Raw genomic sequence first — 19,068 nt, 5'->3', positions numbered from 1 at the left:
TTTTAATAAGCATGCCATCGGTTTCCGTGGTGTAGCGGTTATCACATCTGCCTAACACGCAGAAGGTCCCCGGTTCGATCCCGGGCGGAAACATATTTTTGCATTTTTTATTAAATTGACTAAAATAAATATTATAAAATTATTAAAATTAAAATTATAACAAGATTTATATCGTTTCGAAAAAAAAAAAAAATGTTCCGTATCAGGATACATTTGCAATACGCTTTTGTTTTTAGAATAACATTTATTATTCATAATAAGAAAAGAAAAGTATAAGCGGTTTGCCAAAATCCAGAATAAATATCTTTATCTCATATATTACATTTTGATCACTTCAAGCGGTGAAAGGGGTTCCAACAACTAAAAACTCTTATAATTATTATTAATAGAAGAATGAGAGTAAAATTCTTTAAATATTGGAAACACTGCCATCTAGCGTATAATTATATGTTACACAAATTATAAGCTTACTTAGCAGCAATAGAGTTACGTTCTGCTTTCATAGATGGCACTTTCTTTAAAAATATTGTAGATTGTCTTCTCTCTCCGTCTTCACAATAATCAATGAAAGGCGGGAAAATAATATGAACTGAATAAATCTTATATAATTGTGACGACTAAAATAAATTTACTTATAAAATATTAAATTGAAAAAATTCGTTTATAGATATTATTATTCTTAGAATTATATATACATATTTTTAAAACTCATAATTAAAAAAATCTGACTAAAGGGAAAGTTTTGTATCCCGGATTAACTGTAATGACACGAATTGATGTTTGGGGTCATGGGTTTTTACATTTTGCAAATAACTTTTGTTCCTTTTCTATTAAGAACAAGAAAGCCTTAGATATATTTAAAAATAACTTTTACAAAACAGCCAGAACTTTTTAACAACAAAATATTATAACCGAGAAATTTATTAAAATAGAAAACTTACTTAACCTATATACATATTAATATAAATATATTAGGTACTCGTGTCTCCTCACAATCAAATCTCACATTTGATACCTATATTGTAAATAGCATTAAATGTAACAAATCCGCCATTTTGGATATGACGCCATTTTATATAAAGTATGACGTCACACATGTGACCACACGCTATAGTCCAAACTGAACTCTTAAACAAAGGTTCAGATCAATCCGTTGAGGATATCGGCTTCAAAATTAAGTTAAAATATTTCAGACGTTCTTATAACTTACATACATATACTGCAAAGATAATAAGCTCATATAAAATAATAGATTATGTAAATTAATAAAAAATAAAAACAAACAACAATAATTATATTATGTATTTAAATTGTATGATTGTGTAATCGGATACCAAGGAAGCATAACATGTAAGAAATATGCGCAGTATTGTAATATTCAAGAAACATTGTCAAAATATTTCAAACTATCATTAGATTAAGATAATATAAATATATACGTATCGTAAATTTATAATTAATAAGAAATTAATTAAATTGTATTTACCCACTCAAAGCGCCATCTATGTACATAGAACTACAACTCCTAGTCTAGAAAATAATTCCAGTATACTGCATAGTGTACACAGTCCATTTGCTATCCTAATGTATGTGCTATATCATATAAAAGTTTTGTTAAAACACGTTCAGCTTTTCTCACGTTAAAGAGTAAGAAACACTCATCTATAACAATTCCTTTACAGATTTTATGTCCACAGTCTAATTACAGTGATTTACATTTACCTACTGTTTTAATTACACTGTATCATGTTACGAAAGATTTATACTAATATTCTGATATGAAATTATCTAATACATTTTTATTTTACTAATTAATAATATTAAATTATAAAGTAAGTAATAAAAATCTCGTGGAAATCTGTAATCAATCGTGAATTCTCCAAACCTAGTATCAACTAAAAATATATCTATGTATATATATATCTACATATATATTTAGTAGTAAATATATATATATATATATACATATACATATACATATATATATATATATATATATATATATATATGTGTATATTCTTTAAATAGTATATCAATAAATGGCTTCGCTAAAGTATTTTATAATGAATGTACGTCGTGAGAACGTATGATTAAGTCACCTCCCGGCGCCTGTAGCGTCCAACGTAATATTAAATTAATTAATAATGTAGAAATATAAATATTATACATAACATTAATAAATAATTACTGCAACTTTATTGTATTCGTTATATCATCTTAATTTTGTTTACTTAAACTTCAAACTGACATCTCTATAGTTAAAATTTCTTTTCTTTAAATAATACAACCATTAAAAAATAATCTTATTGAAATGTTCAATTGAATCGTATGTTCATAACGATCTATTAAATTGACAGTCAAAATAAACGAACATATTTTTATAGGTTTCAGGGAAACACGTCAATATTTTTAACACACGCACACATGGACGGTGTGTTGTGTACACGTGTGTGTGTGTGTAGTGTTGCAATCCCTTAAATAGGGCAATCCGACTACTAATAGATAAAAACAGGACCGGCTTCACATTCATACAAAAAAACTATAATATATGTACTAGTTTTTGCCCGCGACTCCGTCCTCGTGAACATCAGAGTTGAGCTCAGAGATAAATATATACCTAGTGTGTTTAAAGAATGCATATAGGAACCTCGTTGCGACTTTTTCATTTTAAATAACGCAGATAGCGACCGCAGCGCCATCTGCCGGGCTGATTTGTGAATCTAAACTAGCTGAGGCTCCATATAAATGTACACAGAAACAAACCATTCAAATCGGTCCAGCCGTTAAGGACGAGTTCAGTGACACGAGTACCGTAAAACTAGACATATAAACTTTTTCATTTGTCTCTTCATATATATTTTAGAATAGCTTATGATCCAGCCACACAAAAGAGGAAATGTGAAGACAAATATAACTTTTACATCTTATTTTATGAAAGAATGGTAAAGATAAAAGATAAAAGGTACTCACAGCGTGGCTGGAGGTATGCGCTGCTAGCACTGGTTAGATCTCGGGTAAAACATCTTAGTGTTCCTCAACAAATACATCAGATATTTAATAATTACATTCATATTAAAAGGGCAAGTACTCGACATGCCTACACTAGCTCCCGCCCGCGGCTGTACTCACATCGATACAAAAAATATATTTGGTAACATTATATTGACGGCGATGGATAAAAATTCATTTTCAATAAAATTATATATATATATATATATATATATATATATATATATATATATATATATATATATATATATATATTAATAAGCCCATCACAATCCGTGTCTGTTATTAAAGTTAAAAACACTGTTTGCATTTTGAGTATACTTTTAGGTCATTCGTATGTGTGTGTGTGTCTGTGTGAGTGTGTGTGTGTGATAACTTCACTATAGTTTTCTCTAAGAGTCCGTCCCGCAGTTTGATATACTGATACGAATAATAACTATATCATTAACCGAACTACTTAATATTATAGTTAAGTCGCAACTATATAACCTTAGTATGGGTTATATGTGAACACGGACAGTATGCTGTATCTGTCACACTGTCCTGTCGTTCTCGGAGTCCTGATGAGCCTCCTCGATAGTCTTTTCTTCATGATACCGTCCAAGGCCGTCCACAATACAGTTCAGAGGTCACCAGCTCTGATTGACCAACTCATTTGTAAACAATCGTCGTATGCTAATACATTGTCTTTTACTTTTGGGATCATCCACTGGCGTCCTGAGGGTCTAGTGTTGATGGTTTTATACCAAACATTATAAACGACATGCATACATACATACATGCATATATGTAACATTTTAACCGTTTTAATTTAATAATTTCGTTAATAAATCTATGTGAAGTTAATTTGACTCAATAACAATAGTTTTGTTATAATTACACTTACAAAATTCAATACTATAGTATATTTAGGATGAAGAGTGTTTGTCTTTTTGTTTGAATTCACGATATCGGAAACTACTGCGGTTAATTGAAATATCCTTATTTTTTAGTAATCACACTTATTTAGAAAGATTTTATTTACTCTCACGATGGAAAACAACATCTGAGTATGAATGAGAGATGCTACGTGCTTTATTAGGGGATAATATACAGGGTGATTATAAATAGGCATGTATGTTTTGAGGGTGATTTATATTATTTAGATTCTACTGAATATTATATTCATTATAATAATATTAGTACTTCCATGTATATATCACTCGCTACAAGTTACAACAACGTGTGTACACTCGTACAGCTCTATGTATTATAATTTACATTAATTCCTATACTAATTGTATAATAGTATATAATTATAATTTTATTGTACTATATATAATAATACAATGATTTTTAATAGTACGCATTCCTTCATAAAAACTTCCAAAACATGAATGTTAACTGTCCGCGTCGTGTGGGCTACCTGACACACTTTCGTTTGTAAGGAACGCCTCGCACACAGCGCGATACAACACACACAATACACCTATAATATGTAATAATATTTTAACAACAAATTATACATATAAAATGATTCATTAAATCATATAATCATTACATTCATTTCAATTACATAAATGAATGTAATCCTTACATTTAACTGGATTACATTTTTTTTTTTTTGTTTTTTTTTCCGTTTTAATACGAATTTCCGTCTATCGGAATTACATTTTAACGTTTCATTTAATCGTATTATAGGCGTGAATGTATATAAAAATGAATGTAAATGTAATATATACGTTATATAAAATGATGGCATTAGACCGCAGAGACCTCATTCGCGAAAGTGAGAGTCGCTTGCGTAACTTTAAACTTATGACGCCCCGCTGGGATTCGTGGATGCTATTATAGACCTTAAGCTTATAGCTATAGGGGCTAGTTTCGAATGAAGGGATACATTTGCAGTTTTTAGGTATGATGACTCGTTTTGAGTGGGAGCTGAAGGTTTGTGCTTAATATCCTGTTACTTATATTAAATATATATATATATATATATATATATATATATATAATTTTTAATATTTACTATAAATATAGATATTTATGGTAGACCATGACTTATATTTTACTCATTACTGGATAGATTGTAAATAAACGCAAATATTAAATAAATTAACTACACGTTCATTGAGAGAATGTGGATCTTATATATTTACATTTACATTACATTATAAACATCATGTATTAATAATATAATAAATGATCGTTTTTATGATATGACAATGATATGATATTATAATGATAGAAGAAAATTACCTGGGAAAAGAAAAATGATGTGCAATATTACGTATCAGAGAATGAAGGAATGATATTTTTTACGTTTGTTCATATATTATATAAGGTTATCACACTTAATTCCGAGGATATGAGCTGCCTGCGAGAGCTTATCGTCCCAGGTCTCCAGGTCTCTAGGTCTTCTGATCTCCAGGTCTGTACCAGCATTGCGTGTCGGTGACTGGGTTACCGGCGCGGTTGCATCACAACCACTTTCTGCTGTCGCTCGCCTACTTACCCACTGACTGAGACGTGCAGACATCATGGATTGGACGTTTGACCAACGAAACTAATGTTTTAGTACAAATAATAGTTTATATACCAATCTTTCTATATATTCATACCAATTTAACATTTTTTGATTATAATTATATATATTTTTAGCTTTAAATAGTTATGTTATTATAGGTTTAAAATCTACTGAATTCATATAAAAGATTATCATAATTACACAGTAAATTATAATTTATTAAAAAATGTTATTGATAATAAACAATGCGTCGATATTATAGAATGTCAATGTTATATAAAGAGCCAATTCTCGATGTCAGGACTACATAGCGCCGGCGCATTGCATCACACCCGTTCACCGCAACCCCACCAGCGGTCCGTTACTGCTTCTTTTGCACTTTTTAATTAAACCTATGACGGAGTATTCTAAATTCAAATCCATTCAAATTTGGAACCCCCCACCCTCCTCCCATTAGCTGAATTTTCCATTTGACAGTTCCGTAATCGCCACATAAACCTATATGTAATTTGAATTTGGAACACTCATTAATCGCTTCCTATTGGCCGGAACATTTCTATTTCACTGAATTATGTAACTGATTTGAATTTAAAAAAACATTCGAAATTTAAATGATAACGAACGTTCCATTGAACCAGATTGATGTTAATTTGGAATTTAAATTAACCTATTTTGTATTCAAACTCTTTTTGTTCTTTTGATGTTTATTATTACTCATGTGTTTCAGATAATTTTAAATTAAATTTTCTAATTATGTACCACTTTAAATACATTCTTATTTATTTTACTACGAATTAATGAAATAGTTTATTTTCAATCTGTTCCAAAGAAAATTATTAATAATATACGTTCTATATAAAAAAATAAAATTATTATTGTTAAAAAAAATAACGGAAATTGAGTTAATGAGATTAATGGAAGAATTAATTGTTTGATTGCAACATTAAATATATTAATGATAATTAAATTTTGGGCCTTTTAATTTTTAATCGTTTTGATTGCTGGAGTTTGTTTAGTTTATAGAAACATATTTTTTTTATGAATTTATATCTGATCTCGTTTGAATTACTTAACGGGCTTTACCAATATCGGTGTAGACTTATAAGTGTAATATAGTGTATAGTAAAATTATAAATCCTTAATATTTGATCCTTAAGATAATTGCTTACATTTATTACCTTGAAAGTGAAAAAAACTATTTAATGTAATATTTACTGGCTGCACTATAACAATAGCTTCATAACTTAAACAAATGACAACTCATTATTTTAAATAAAATCTTTTTCAGATTAATGTAAGCTGAATGATATTGTTTATTTTTTTTTTATATAATCTGTCTTGTTAGCTCTCTAACGGTTATTTTTGTTCTGTGTACTGATTTTATAAGCTGAAAGTGTTTTTTTTTTATCTTGATTTTTGCCTATACCTCTAAAATTCTCTGCGAACCACCTGCTCTATCAAGTAGGATTTCAGTGATATCCAATATGAAATACTTTCTACATCTCTAAGAACCAAAACCTTGTCTTGTCTTAATTCGTATTAATGTATATTTAATTTAAAAAAATGTATAATTTTATCAAAATACATATAATGTATAATGTTAAGACCGCTTACTGTGATATCATATAACGCTGAATTACCAAAATATATTTCAATGTACTGGGTCATAAACACGTGTTGTAGAACTTGTGATTGACAGACAGGACACCTATATATATATAATTTTAAAAAGGTTATAAAATGTTGATATTATTTTCTATTTATTTACTACGTTACTAGAATTCCCAGCAATGATCATTTACATTACAAAGACTTATATTAATCGACATATACTATCAACGCAACCCTCTGATAGATTAAAGGGTCTGTTATAATAAATTCCTTTAAATCGATGTACTATAACGTTTATGTAAAAAAATACCTAAAAGCAGATTTGATTATAGTATAAGTTCTGAGTAGTGATATTATCAAATACAATCGTTTAAAAAAATATATATTTAAATTTTTTTTTTTTTTTGTAAATGTTTTTACGGCTCTGGATACGAGTCCTTTTGAGCCTTATATTTAAAAAATGACGTTTAGTGTTGCCATTGTCAAATCATTTGAATAGTGATGCGATAATACAGATATTTTTTATAGTGCTCATCGGTAAATATTTAACTTGCTAGTCATCCTGTTTAAAACTCCTTCTATAAAAACATTAGAATTTTTATTTTTTTTATTTTAAGTAAACAGAAAAACAATTTATAAGATTTTATTTTTGCTGTTTCAAAACGTTTTTGTTACAAACTCATAACAATAACGTGGAATCCACATTGTATTTTCTTTGAAAGTTGGTTTTGTTGTGTATTATTTAATCAATTTTATTTATAAATTATTTATCTAATGTTATAAATACAACATAAAATTGAATATCAAAATAGATTTAAGAAAAAATTTAACCATAATTTTCTCTTAAATTTTTTAACGTGTCTGCTATAATTTTTTGAGCCTTTATATAAATTTAATTAATTTATATTTTATATGAAACTAATATATATAATTAAGGAAATTACATGAATATAGAGATCTATATGATTACCAAAAGTTTGCACCGACCGTACACACGAATAGTTTCTCGTTTCTCCTTAAATAACCGATTTTAATACCATAATACGTGACGATTGATGAATGAAAAACTATTAACGCTCTGTAAGTACTGTGACAATGCAAACCCCGACTAAGGATACAGGTGGAGCTGTGTGCAAAGCTTAGTATCAATTTTAGTCTTGTCTGAATCCACACATTAACAACACGCCTAATTATCAACTTAGTATGCCTGTTGTATTATTATACAACCGTAATTATTTAATTATTAATTGTCTAATTAAAATATAATTAATAATTATTCGGCGAAATTTTTAATTAATGTCTCAAAATTTAGTCACCATTTTAAAAAAATATTTTTTTTTTCATTCAGAACAATGTAAATATGCGCCGATCGATAGTTATATTACAATAGTTTCAATATAATCGGTAATTATAAATGAGATACTTTAATATCTTGACCTTTCGACCTTTAGAAAGTTTCTTCGAACTTTTCAAATCCTCTATGTAAGACAGATTCAAAGACATTGGAGTTGGTGTAACATACTGTTATAAAAAAATCGTCTTAAATTACATTTTAATGTGTGTTTCATTATATTATTTGACACGTAAATAATACTTAATCAATATTTAAAAAAGTGAGCTTTATTCATTAGTTTTCATGTAAATAAAACCAATGTTCTCGGATGCACTAAATTTTCATCTCGTCTGCCGGTGATAACGGTTGCTGTGAAGTAAACGAAACATCGGGATTATGTAGTTAAAATTATTAAAAAACGCGTAGTAATCGGTAAGTATTAGGTTTTATATATATGAGCTTTATATTAAACAAAAATTAGTACGAGTCGACGCAGATATTCGGTGTGAGCAACTCATTCGTCCTAACTTAATGTTTGGGATTTCCAATAATATGCATAGAACTACAAACTATGATCAGAAACTGTGCATTAATGATGAACTCGTGTGAGAACAGATTTAAACAGTCCGATTGAGAACCTCTCTTATTTTGATCCGGTTAAAAATATGTAACGAAGTTTTTTAAATTATTAGAATAGAGGAATTTAAAATATTTAATTTTTATAAATACTAATAATTTTTTACATTAAAAGGATTGTTCGTCTTCCTGTTTAAAGATTTCATAGGTTGCTAAGTACTATTACAGTGTATATTTTGTGAAACATACAAACTTACAGTTAGACGGTTAGATCGATATCACGTTACGTAAACGTTATCAGTCTCCGTGCTGCATCTCGTATCTGTAATCATAAGTCGTGATGATAGCGTCACTGATAACGCTTATCTATTTCTTTGTATTGACTACGTTTTCTTTATATACTTTTTATTTATCTTCTAATAGTAAATATTAGATATATCTATATATAAAATATATTAAATAAACAATAATAAAATAATAGTTTATTATAACGAATTTTATCTTTTATTAAAAACATTTAAAAGCTTATAAAACAAAAAATAGAAATAAATAAAATAATTCAAATTATAATTAGAGAAATATTGACCTGTAGTCGCGGAATATCTGGTGGGTCAGATCAGTGAGTGGGTTGTATAAAGTAAACGATAATATTATTATAAAGACCGCGGGCCGCGAGCAGGCCTGGGGACCAGGGCCCGAAGACTTTTACTCGCGAAGTTCTCGAGCAGCTTCCTTCCGGTCGCTGGACGGCGGACAGGCTTGCGCGCGCGCCTCGCCAGTTAGCGGCCGGCCCTCGGAGCGAACGCACGTGACGCGGAGTGCATGTGCTGTGACACGGAGGACTGTGAAGTGGAGACCCGCACAGGAACCGCTGGGCCCCTCGGCCCCGGCGGGATGGAATCCCCGCAAATGTACGACCAGGCCGCGGCGCCGCAGCCGCCGCCGCAACCAGACCTCAAGAAGGCCAACGAGGACAAACGGAATGCCTTCCCCCCGCCCGACCTGGACGAGCTCAATGGCCAGGAGATCAGCCTGGACCTGCAGCACCTCATCGAGGACCAGTTCCGGGGGGAGGAGACTATGGCCCTGTTCCAGGAGATACTGCCCGGGGCGAGATCCCCGCAGCAGAGATCGTTCCCGCGGACTCTGGCCTACATGCCGCAGCCCGTGCACTCGGGGGCCTCGTACGTAGCGCCCGTCCCCAACAACAACCACGAGCAGGCGCCGCCAATAAAAGAGGAGCCCCCGGAGCCCCACGACTTCAGGAGATCTGTTTCGTGTGCTCAGTATACGGGTCAATACAACCCCCAGCCTCCCGTGGGTGTGAGTGGTCCTTACGGTGGAGGATTCACGCCACTGCCTCCCCTGGGAGCACCCCTGCTGCCTCCCATGTTGAAACACAAGCCCGCCCCGGCCAGAAGGTCGTCAGGCAAGGTTCTGGACAAAGGTACCGACGAGTACAGGAGGCGAAGGGAACGAAACAACATCGCAGTACGGAAGTCACGCGAAAAGGCAAAGGTCAGGTCCCGGGAGGTGGAGGAAAAGGTGAAGACGCTGCTGAGAGAGAAAGAGGCTCTGCTGAAAAGGCTGGAGGCCGTGACGGGCGAGCTCAGCCTCCACAAACAGATGTACGTCCACCTCATAAACCTGAACCACCCTGAGATCACGGAGTTGTGCCGGTCGATGCTGCAGCTGGGTGCTCCCCATGGAAACGACCACACGCTCTGACCGTAGGTGAGTGTACGTTTGTTGGCTTGTTCCACGTCATCTATAAAACAATAACTAGTCGATGTGTTTTTTACATTTCCTATAATTTTATTGTTATTTTACACTCCGCGTTATGTTCCATTTATTTTCGTGTTGTTTCAGTGTTTTATATTACTATTGAAATCACCAAATTTTATTGATGCATATATTTTTTTCTTTTTTCTCGGCGTTCATTTATTTTCTTTTGTATTTTTTTTTAAATTGCATATAAGAGTTCTGTTCCATATAGTTCATATAGAACCTCTATGAATATAATTTAATAAAATTAATTTAAAAAAAGTTCAACTTATATTTAGAGCTTTGAATTTGGAAAAGTGTTAAACTCTGCAATAATTTGCAATAGTTTTAAAAGATGGCGTTAGTTTATCGATGATTAATTAAAAAATTCAAATAATAATATGTTTATCAATTAAATTATATGATAGTGTGGGCTGTTCTTAACAAGTTATTATATATATTCGTCTTCGCCTACATTTCCTACTTTTCTTTTGTTGTGACTTTTCTTTTACGTCACGTGTCCCGATCACGTGGCCTGAGTCACTCCATGTTTTCTAAAACATTCAAATAACACTATGAATAATTTATATTAAACAGCTTTGTAGTAATCACAACTTTATCAATTATATATAATATACATTAAATTATATTTCTTTGTTCGTTGCACGTTAGAGAACTGCTATGGCGTTTTTATAACACTTAATTCCTCGAGGACTTTAAAGAGCCCGTATGACATGCATTAGTAATTCAATCTTATATAGTGGTAATAAAGCCAATTTTCGTACACATTAAATGTTATGCTGGATGTTTATAATCCCAATCTCCCGCCATTTTATGACGTCCTGGTACTTTGATGTCAAATCGTTGGTCTGGAAACTAGTGTCGTTTTTTTTTTAATTTAAAATCTCTTCCGCGTTTTCTTTTTTTTTATCAAATTTTAGAGCATTTATCTCAGCCTTGACAGCCTCCAGCTTCCTCTCGGCCAGGGATATGTTATCAATGAAACTATATTTTGGCGAATCAGTTCAAACCATTAGCGGACGTATGTGTGCATTATATTAAAATTCGCTCTATTTATTTCGTTTTGATGTTAGAATCCATTTTAGGAAATAACCTTATGAGAAATAGAGCTTCTATTAAAACCTCTTTGGTATAATAATAATTAAAACACACACAAAGGACCTAACGTAACAAATCTTGACATCAAAACGGACCTACGGCAATGTTAAAATAAAAAAAAAACCGCGAACGGAATCGAGAACTCGTATTCAGATTCGTTTGTGCAAAACGTACTTCATAACTTTCATTTTCGCTATAAGCGTCACATCGGATATTCGACTTTATCGAGTATATAATAGGATTCGTTTTGTTCTGAGCTCTGTCGAAATTTCGCCTGCCCTACTTCCAGCCTTTCGATTGAATTGTTGATTTTAACTATTTCACGTTTGCTTACGGAACAAAAACATTATAGTTCTGAAGTATATCTTTTGTCTTCCTGCTTATAGATCCTTACTAAACACTGAGAACATTCTAGTTGTAGAAAACTTTATACGGACTTATCAAAAATGTGTAACGAGACTATTTGAAATACTTTAATGTTAGAGGCAATTTTTTTAATGTATTTTTTATTTAAACTATATCGTCTTTATTATAACTTAATACCTTTTGGCTTAGTCTTCTCGTGATTATACCTTATATATATAGATGTCTGATTGTCTGTCTATACTTGTACATTTATAGATGCAGAGAAAGCACTAATTTACTAATGAGATCCATATACGAACTAAATTAACTCTATTAGCACTGATTCAAATAAGGCTCTCTGAACACTATTACCTGATTACGACTTCTACAACAATGACTTTTCTACATTATACATAATTAAAAAAATAATTATTAATAATGTGTTTAATGTAATTTCAAAGAATATAATTTTTTAAGTTAGATTTGAGTAATACAGCTGTTATAATATGAGCATTTGTGAATAGTTTGGTTTATTATGTATGAATTTGATATATATATATACATATATATATAATGTTTCACAATATTTGTCGTGTCTGTGATCAGCCTTATCCTCACAAGGATCTGTTCACGATGAATCAATGTGTGCGTGCGGTCTGGTGTGTGTGTATGTTTGTGTGTGTGTGTGTAGCTTTCACTTTTTTTTGTGTGTCTTTTGTATTTTGGACGATACTATGTAAGAAATATGTATATATTAAATTTTATTTTTCACTTATGTATAATTTAAATTTATATATATATATATGTATGTATGTCTACATATATATATATATTTCTTAATGAATTCATCTAAACTTTATTCAAATTGGTTGTGGATTTTTTCTATTTTATTTTTATTTATAAAGTAGGTATATGTGTTAAATAATTAATGATCAGCTATCAAAGCTCATTTTTAAACGTAGTCTGGCCGAAAAGTCTCAAAAATTCTAAATTATATCTTGTATTCACAATTACTTTTACTAATACAGTATTATTAAAGTTCAAAAAAATCTTTGCGTGTAAAATAATGTAAATTCTAATTAAAAAAAGGTCTCCCGTAACTGACAAACAGACTAACAAACTAACTATATCACCATTAATATTATTACGGGTTAAGTATTCAGGTGATTTCCACTTCTTTAAATTGTAAACCACAATCAGTGTCGCAACCCAGGCAGCGAGGTGTCGACACTGTATGTATGTCAGGTTACGTCATACTTCATAAAATAATATAAAATAAATAAAAAAAATCATTTACAACTAACTGATAAATAACAGTTGGTGCGGTATTGTATAACGCGGCCCGGTTGGAAAGTCGTCTCAAAAGAGAAACTTCGATACCTTTGTTGCCCAAAATACATCGGCGTTCAGATGTATTTTAATGTCATATTCGGGATTTACTCTTATTTATGAACATTCATATTAAAATACGCGTATTTTTTTTTGTTTTTACTATTACACATACATTACTAAAAATGTAACAAAATCTCGAAAAGATAATCCTTCAATATATTTATTAAAAATTTATCATATGTTAAAATTAATCTATATCAGAATATAATTATAATTGACCTATATTTTGCTTCGTGTCCTGAGAATTTCAAAAGTCGATATACCACTATATTTTTATCATTAATAGTTAGTTAATCTTTTTGTCTGTTTGTTCATTCGTTTTATTCTATTCCATACTATTATATAATAAAAGTACAATAAAACAAACATACGACTTTATCTTATAATCATTACAATATATTCACCCTCCTTAGTAATAAAATCATAATATATATTTGTTATTTATTGTAAAAATTATGTCTCGTTATTAAGTTTCTTATATACTTATTATAGTGATATAAATGATATGTCGTAATAATATTTTTTTTAAATGGCCACGTTTCCGCCGTCATGGCTTCCAACGTGACTTAAAGTTTGCAAGTCGAAAGCTTAGTAACGACGGATATTTTTATATAATTTTTTTTTTGTCATATATTTAGTCGCTTTTATATTGGTCCGAAAATATGTATATATAACCCTTTATATATAATCAGAACAAAAATTATTTATACCAATACATAATGTTAATTTAACGTAAATTAATTTTAACTTAAAAGAACTTTGATATTATTTTTTTAGGTAATAGTAATTAAAAAAATTTGGATTAACTAATTACGTATTTGAGTTTACAGTTATATTCGATCGAAAATATCGATGTTAGATTTAGTAATAATTTTTCACAATCATAAGTAAACAGAACGACTGAAAAGTGAAAATGTTGACGTTTTAAAGTTATTAAAAAAGAGTTAAGCGAAAAACTCTGTTTATAACATATAAATGAGCGAAGTTAAGACCTTTCAGAATTGACGTAAATATTCCAAGCTGCTATTATCTATCAGTTAGTGAAGAGTTCAGTTAAACTAACCGGGCACGGTTAAAACTACGGTATCGTTCCTTTATTTGGGGCATCGATAGAGCGACATAGATCCGCTATCAACAAACAAACAAACAAGATATATATCGATAGATTATATTCTTAAAGTAAAGATTCTATGACCCAATGATCTCGCTACATGAGATTTTCGACTGAACGCTTGCAAGTACGAGTGTATTTTCAAGCTGATATTCTTTGGATTTAAGACAGGTACATTTATCTTACTTCGAAATAATTATTATTAGGTAATATATAGTATATTTGATCGTTTTGTAAATAGAAATTAGTAAGTTATTTTTAAATTCAACTTCCCTTAAATTTCTTGTAAGTTATTTCTAATATACATTAAGTTTATATTGAATTCTAATCGTGTAAAATTATTAAAAATAACAGTTTCGTAATCGCTACTATTTTAAGTTTATCAGTGTGATAACGCTTTGGATACATTGAGCCCTTTCAATATTAATAAGTCACTGAATCACTAAAAACTGTGACTAATTTGTATAGCATTTATTTATTTGTTGTTTGTTTTGAACTGTATTTAAATAAGTCGTAGTTTCAAACTGTTACGATACTTAATCAGTATAAATTAGTGAAATGGTTCATTGATTGATTAATGTAAGTGTATTATTGAAATATACATATTTTTTATATCTTTTCTTACTAATACTATAAGGAAAACTCGATACAAAATGTGTGTCATGCAGATTCAAAACTCGTTTAAAATCCTTAAGTAATATCTGAGTAACATGCCCGTCCTCACGTCCGCACGCCGCACCGGCCGCGCGATGAATGACAATCTACATGTCACTTTCACTGCGCGCGTGTGTGCGTGAGACGCCATGTTGGTTTTTTTTATTATTAATTCAACCCACATTTGAGATCCATTACGTCATAATGATTTTATTTTGACTTTTTGGGTTTCTGTGTAATAGTATAGAAATTGAATAATATTTTATACATAATACGGTTTTTTTTAAAAGCTCCGTTCATTGAGTAAGGTAATCTTTTTGTTTTTTTTTAATATATTTTTTTAATGTCAATCTATTCGTTGAAAGTAAAAGTTATATTATCTAATAAAACCTCCTTCGAGTATGTCTTAATGCAAGTGGATAGTGTTTTGCTACACTAGTAATTTAAATATTCTAACAATGATCTATTTTATAAAATTCTTATCATACACGTGGTTGAGTGCAACGGCCATGCACCGCGGGGTCATTGAGCCCCAAACTGTGATTTTTCTATGACGCTAGAATCATCTCTATCGTGTACCATTGTAGAGATGGTTTGAAACCCTTTACATGATAAAGCTCTTTGATATAAAACAACGTTAATATATGAAGACGACAATTTAATGTTATTTTTTTTTATATTCACGATAAATGTAAAAAAGTTAAATATTAATTCATATGAATGTACTAAGCAGAAGTTTATAAAAGTTCCGTATTAATATTATAAACATATGATGTTTAATAGTCTTTGTATTTATTGTAATAATAAATAAGGTGTCTTAAAAGTGTAATATGAAGTGTGCACTTTAACCAACCAGTCGCTGGAAGCTTCTATGATTTAAACAAGAATGTTCTAGAATCTAACTATCGATTCACATATCTTTGAAATCAATTCAGTCTGATTACGATGTGTTCTTGACTTTATAACTGTTATATTGTCATAATTTTCGGTTATGGCAACACACGTGCTGTTTCGCACGCGCTACTTTCTAATAACATTCAACTTCAAAAAAATATATATAATAATAGTGACGTAAGAGCGTCAGTGGGATATTAGGTCTGTGGAACATTGCGCAAGAGTTATGCAACTGTGAAAGTAGCACAGCCAGCTTCCGCGGTTATATAACACATCTTATATACACGGGCTTGACTGAATGGATGGCTAATGGGACGGTAACCGTGAAATCTATTAGTTAAATATACGGCCGGTTTAACTGTTCGATGTTCATAGCGGACACTGCGAGCTAAAGCCAGATATCGTTTATATAAAGAGAAAATTATATATATTTATTTCTTTGGTATTTTTTCCTACGATAAGTCGTAGTTGGAAATATTGATTTCTTTTGCATATATTTTTTTGTTAATTTAAGTCGGTTAACTACAAAATTCTCAAAACGTACTTAGGACTAAAACTCATCATCGATCAAGTAGTGTGATTGATGTGATGTAACTTTATAGCGTTTAAGATTTTGCAACACTAGCTGACTCCCCCAGCTTTGCCTATTAACCCGGATGTTACGATCCAAATATAAATTAATATATGCATTATTTTCGTTACTTATAAGTTTTAAAGAAAAAGCGACACAAACAAACGGTATTCTCTGACTTTCCCTATTTACGTTTTATTGAGAGCTATTATCTTAATTTGTATGTTTGTATGTGTTATGTATAACTAATAACATTTCTGTATTGTTTCAGACGTATCCATTGAAGGGACCGTGATAAGTGCATTACATAGACGATAGTGTCTGTTTGTCTGTAAGGTAACCGTGCAGAGGAATAATTGTGATTTTTACACTTTAATATTATATTATAGTATAATGGGAACAGATTACAAAATGGCCGCTAGGAAGTGATCTCAATTGTCTGCGGCCAATATTTTTTTATCTGTGTAGTCATAATTTTTCCTATAGTTTTTTCTTTATCTTTCTTTTTATTATTGAACGGAGTTATTAGTATGTTGTATTCCTGCTGAGGCACTACGCCCTACCCTCACTGCCAGAGACGATTTAATTTGTTTCTTATTGTTTTAAACACGAAAACCATATGTAGATGTCGCTAGATCGCTCGTTTAACACATTCACAAAATTCATTTCGCTCTATACTTAATCTTGTTAATGTAATATATAGGAATAATTGTAATTATTATGTAAATCGGTTGTATATAATAATTTTTTTTGTTTTTTTTTTTTTGGGAAACCTATTTTCTGTCTTACATCTTCCGCTACATCAAACGAGTGACTTAAATTATTTATGCTGTACATTATCACACTAGATGGAGACGTTATTATATATGATATATATATGAATGTTTGTAAATAATAGATGTAATGGATAACTCTGTAAGGTATATTGTTGATGTGTAAAATGTTTATTCCTATTATGTACCTTGTTGTTATAAATATAAGGAGTAATCTTTTGAGTACAATGGTACCTTAAGCGGGTCACAGGCCACGATACGGTAGGCTGTACGCCTTGTGGCTCTGTGGCTAGTTAATCTATGGGGTTGGAGTCAAACGGGTCTCGAAACATAGTTACCACGGATCATGCAATAGATTCTACAAGCCAATGAAATTTGATAAGTTTTTTTTTTATTATTTTATATATTCTTGTTTAATTTATTCCACCATCCCTCTGAGCGTTCATTGGTCTGTAGACGTTAATTTAGGTGAAACTGTTATTCCGTCCCGTTTTATAATTAAGTTTTTAAGTCTATATATTTTATATTTTAATGTAATTTTATAAAAAAAATTTAAGTACGTCGGTCTGCACAGACTGTAGACGAGATCAAAGATATTAGAGGCTCGATCGTGCATTTTGAAATTATACTTAGATTATCTCGTCTGAAGTCTGCGTCGACCCAAAGCCGAGGCCAAGAAACCTAGTTTCAAATCTTTTTTTCTTATTTAATTTTTATTGAATTGTTGATTTTTGTTTTATTTTTTATTTTTTTTTTTCAAAATGGTGCTAAACTTCATTCTTCGTAGAACCAAAGACTTTGTTATTGTTTCTGACTTGTTTTTTTTTTGTTTCCATGTAACGCTATTCTTTCCTAGAGGTGGCCTTTTTGACAAAACTGTAATATAGGTGCAAGTAATATAATAAATACTTATTTAATATAAAACCTTTTTTCATTACACCCAAAAATCTGATCGGATTCTGATACCTTATTAATAATGTCAATTATGTAAAAATATACTTTTTAGATCCAAATAAATGCATCAGTAAAGAACAAAAGTTCTTTTAAAAAAAAATTTCAAGTGTAATAAAGCCTGGAACAATTTAAAGTGTTGTCTGTCGGCACATGGTCACTGTTTTTATAAGAAAAACAGCAGATCAGCTGATTATGAAAAAAAAACACTTAGGAGTTGAATCGTGAAGAAATTAAACATAATAAAAAAAAAAAACTGAAAAATTACAATACAATAATTATTACATATTCTTTAATGTAACCCTACTAATATATTTTACGTTAAGGTATTAATTATACATACATTATGTGTGTGTCTGTATCTGGTGAATCATATCTGTCTGCATTCTTCTCACGCAGTACATAAACTAAAATAGTTCAGCCTGCATGTCGAGTACTATATGTAATAGCCAATGCCAA

General features: G+C 30.7%; 1 protein-coding gene, 1 long non-coding RNA gene and 1 other non-coding gene across 3 annotated transcripts; 2 read left to right on the top strand and 1 right to left on the bottom strand.

The window, feature by feature from the left end:
• The first annotated feature begins 20 nt into the window (after positions 1 to 20).
• Trnav-aac (transfer RNA valine (anticodon AAC)) lies at positions 21 to 93 on the top strand. Its single transcript has one exon. It is a non-coding gene; the product is annotated as a tRNA-Val (tRNA).
• An 8,635-nt stretch (positions 94 to 8,728) lies between these two features.
• LOC116775349 (uncharacterized) lies at positions 8,729 to 9,839 on the bottom strand. Its single transcript, XR_009753124.1, has 2 exons — positions 9,293 to 9,839; positions 8,729 to 8,828 (listed from the first exon to the last, which is right to left on the bottom strand). It is a non-coding gene; the product is annotated as an uncharacterized LOC116775349 (long non-coding RNA).
• On the top strand, positions 9,828 to 18,596 carry LOC116775348 (CCAAT/enhancer-binding protein-like). The gene is made up of 2 exons (XM_032668238.2): positions 9,828 to 10,769; positions 17,157 to 18,596. Exon 1 carries the CDS (start codon positions 9,858 to 9,860, stop codon positions 10,761 to 10,763), a length of 906 nt encoding a protein of 301 aa, XP_032524129.2. The 5' UTR covers positions 9,828 to 9,857; the 3' UTR covers positions 10,764 to 10,769; positions 17,157 to 18,596.
• Positions 18,597 to 19,068: the final 472 nt, after the last annotated feature.

This window comes from Danaus plexippus, chromosome 25 (assembly GCF_018135715.1).
Source record: "Danaus plexippus chromosome 25, MEX_DaPlex, whole genome shotgun sequence".
Classification (NCBI taxonomy): Eukaryota; Metazoa; Arthropoda; class Insecta; order Lepidoptera; family Nymphalidae; genus Danaus; species Danaus plexippus.
The sequence above is the reverse complement of the archived record's forward strand: the minus strand, read 5'-3'. Positions and strand labels throughout refer to the sequence as shown.

Excerpts from the sequence above, each read along its gene's own strand:
- LOC116775348 (XM_032668238.2), top strand. The coding sequence starts at position 9,858 with ATGTGCTGTGACACGGAGGACTGTGAAGTGGAGACCCGCACAGGAACC.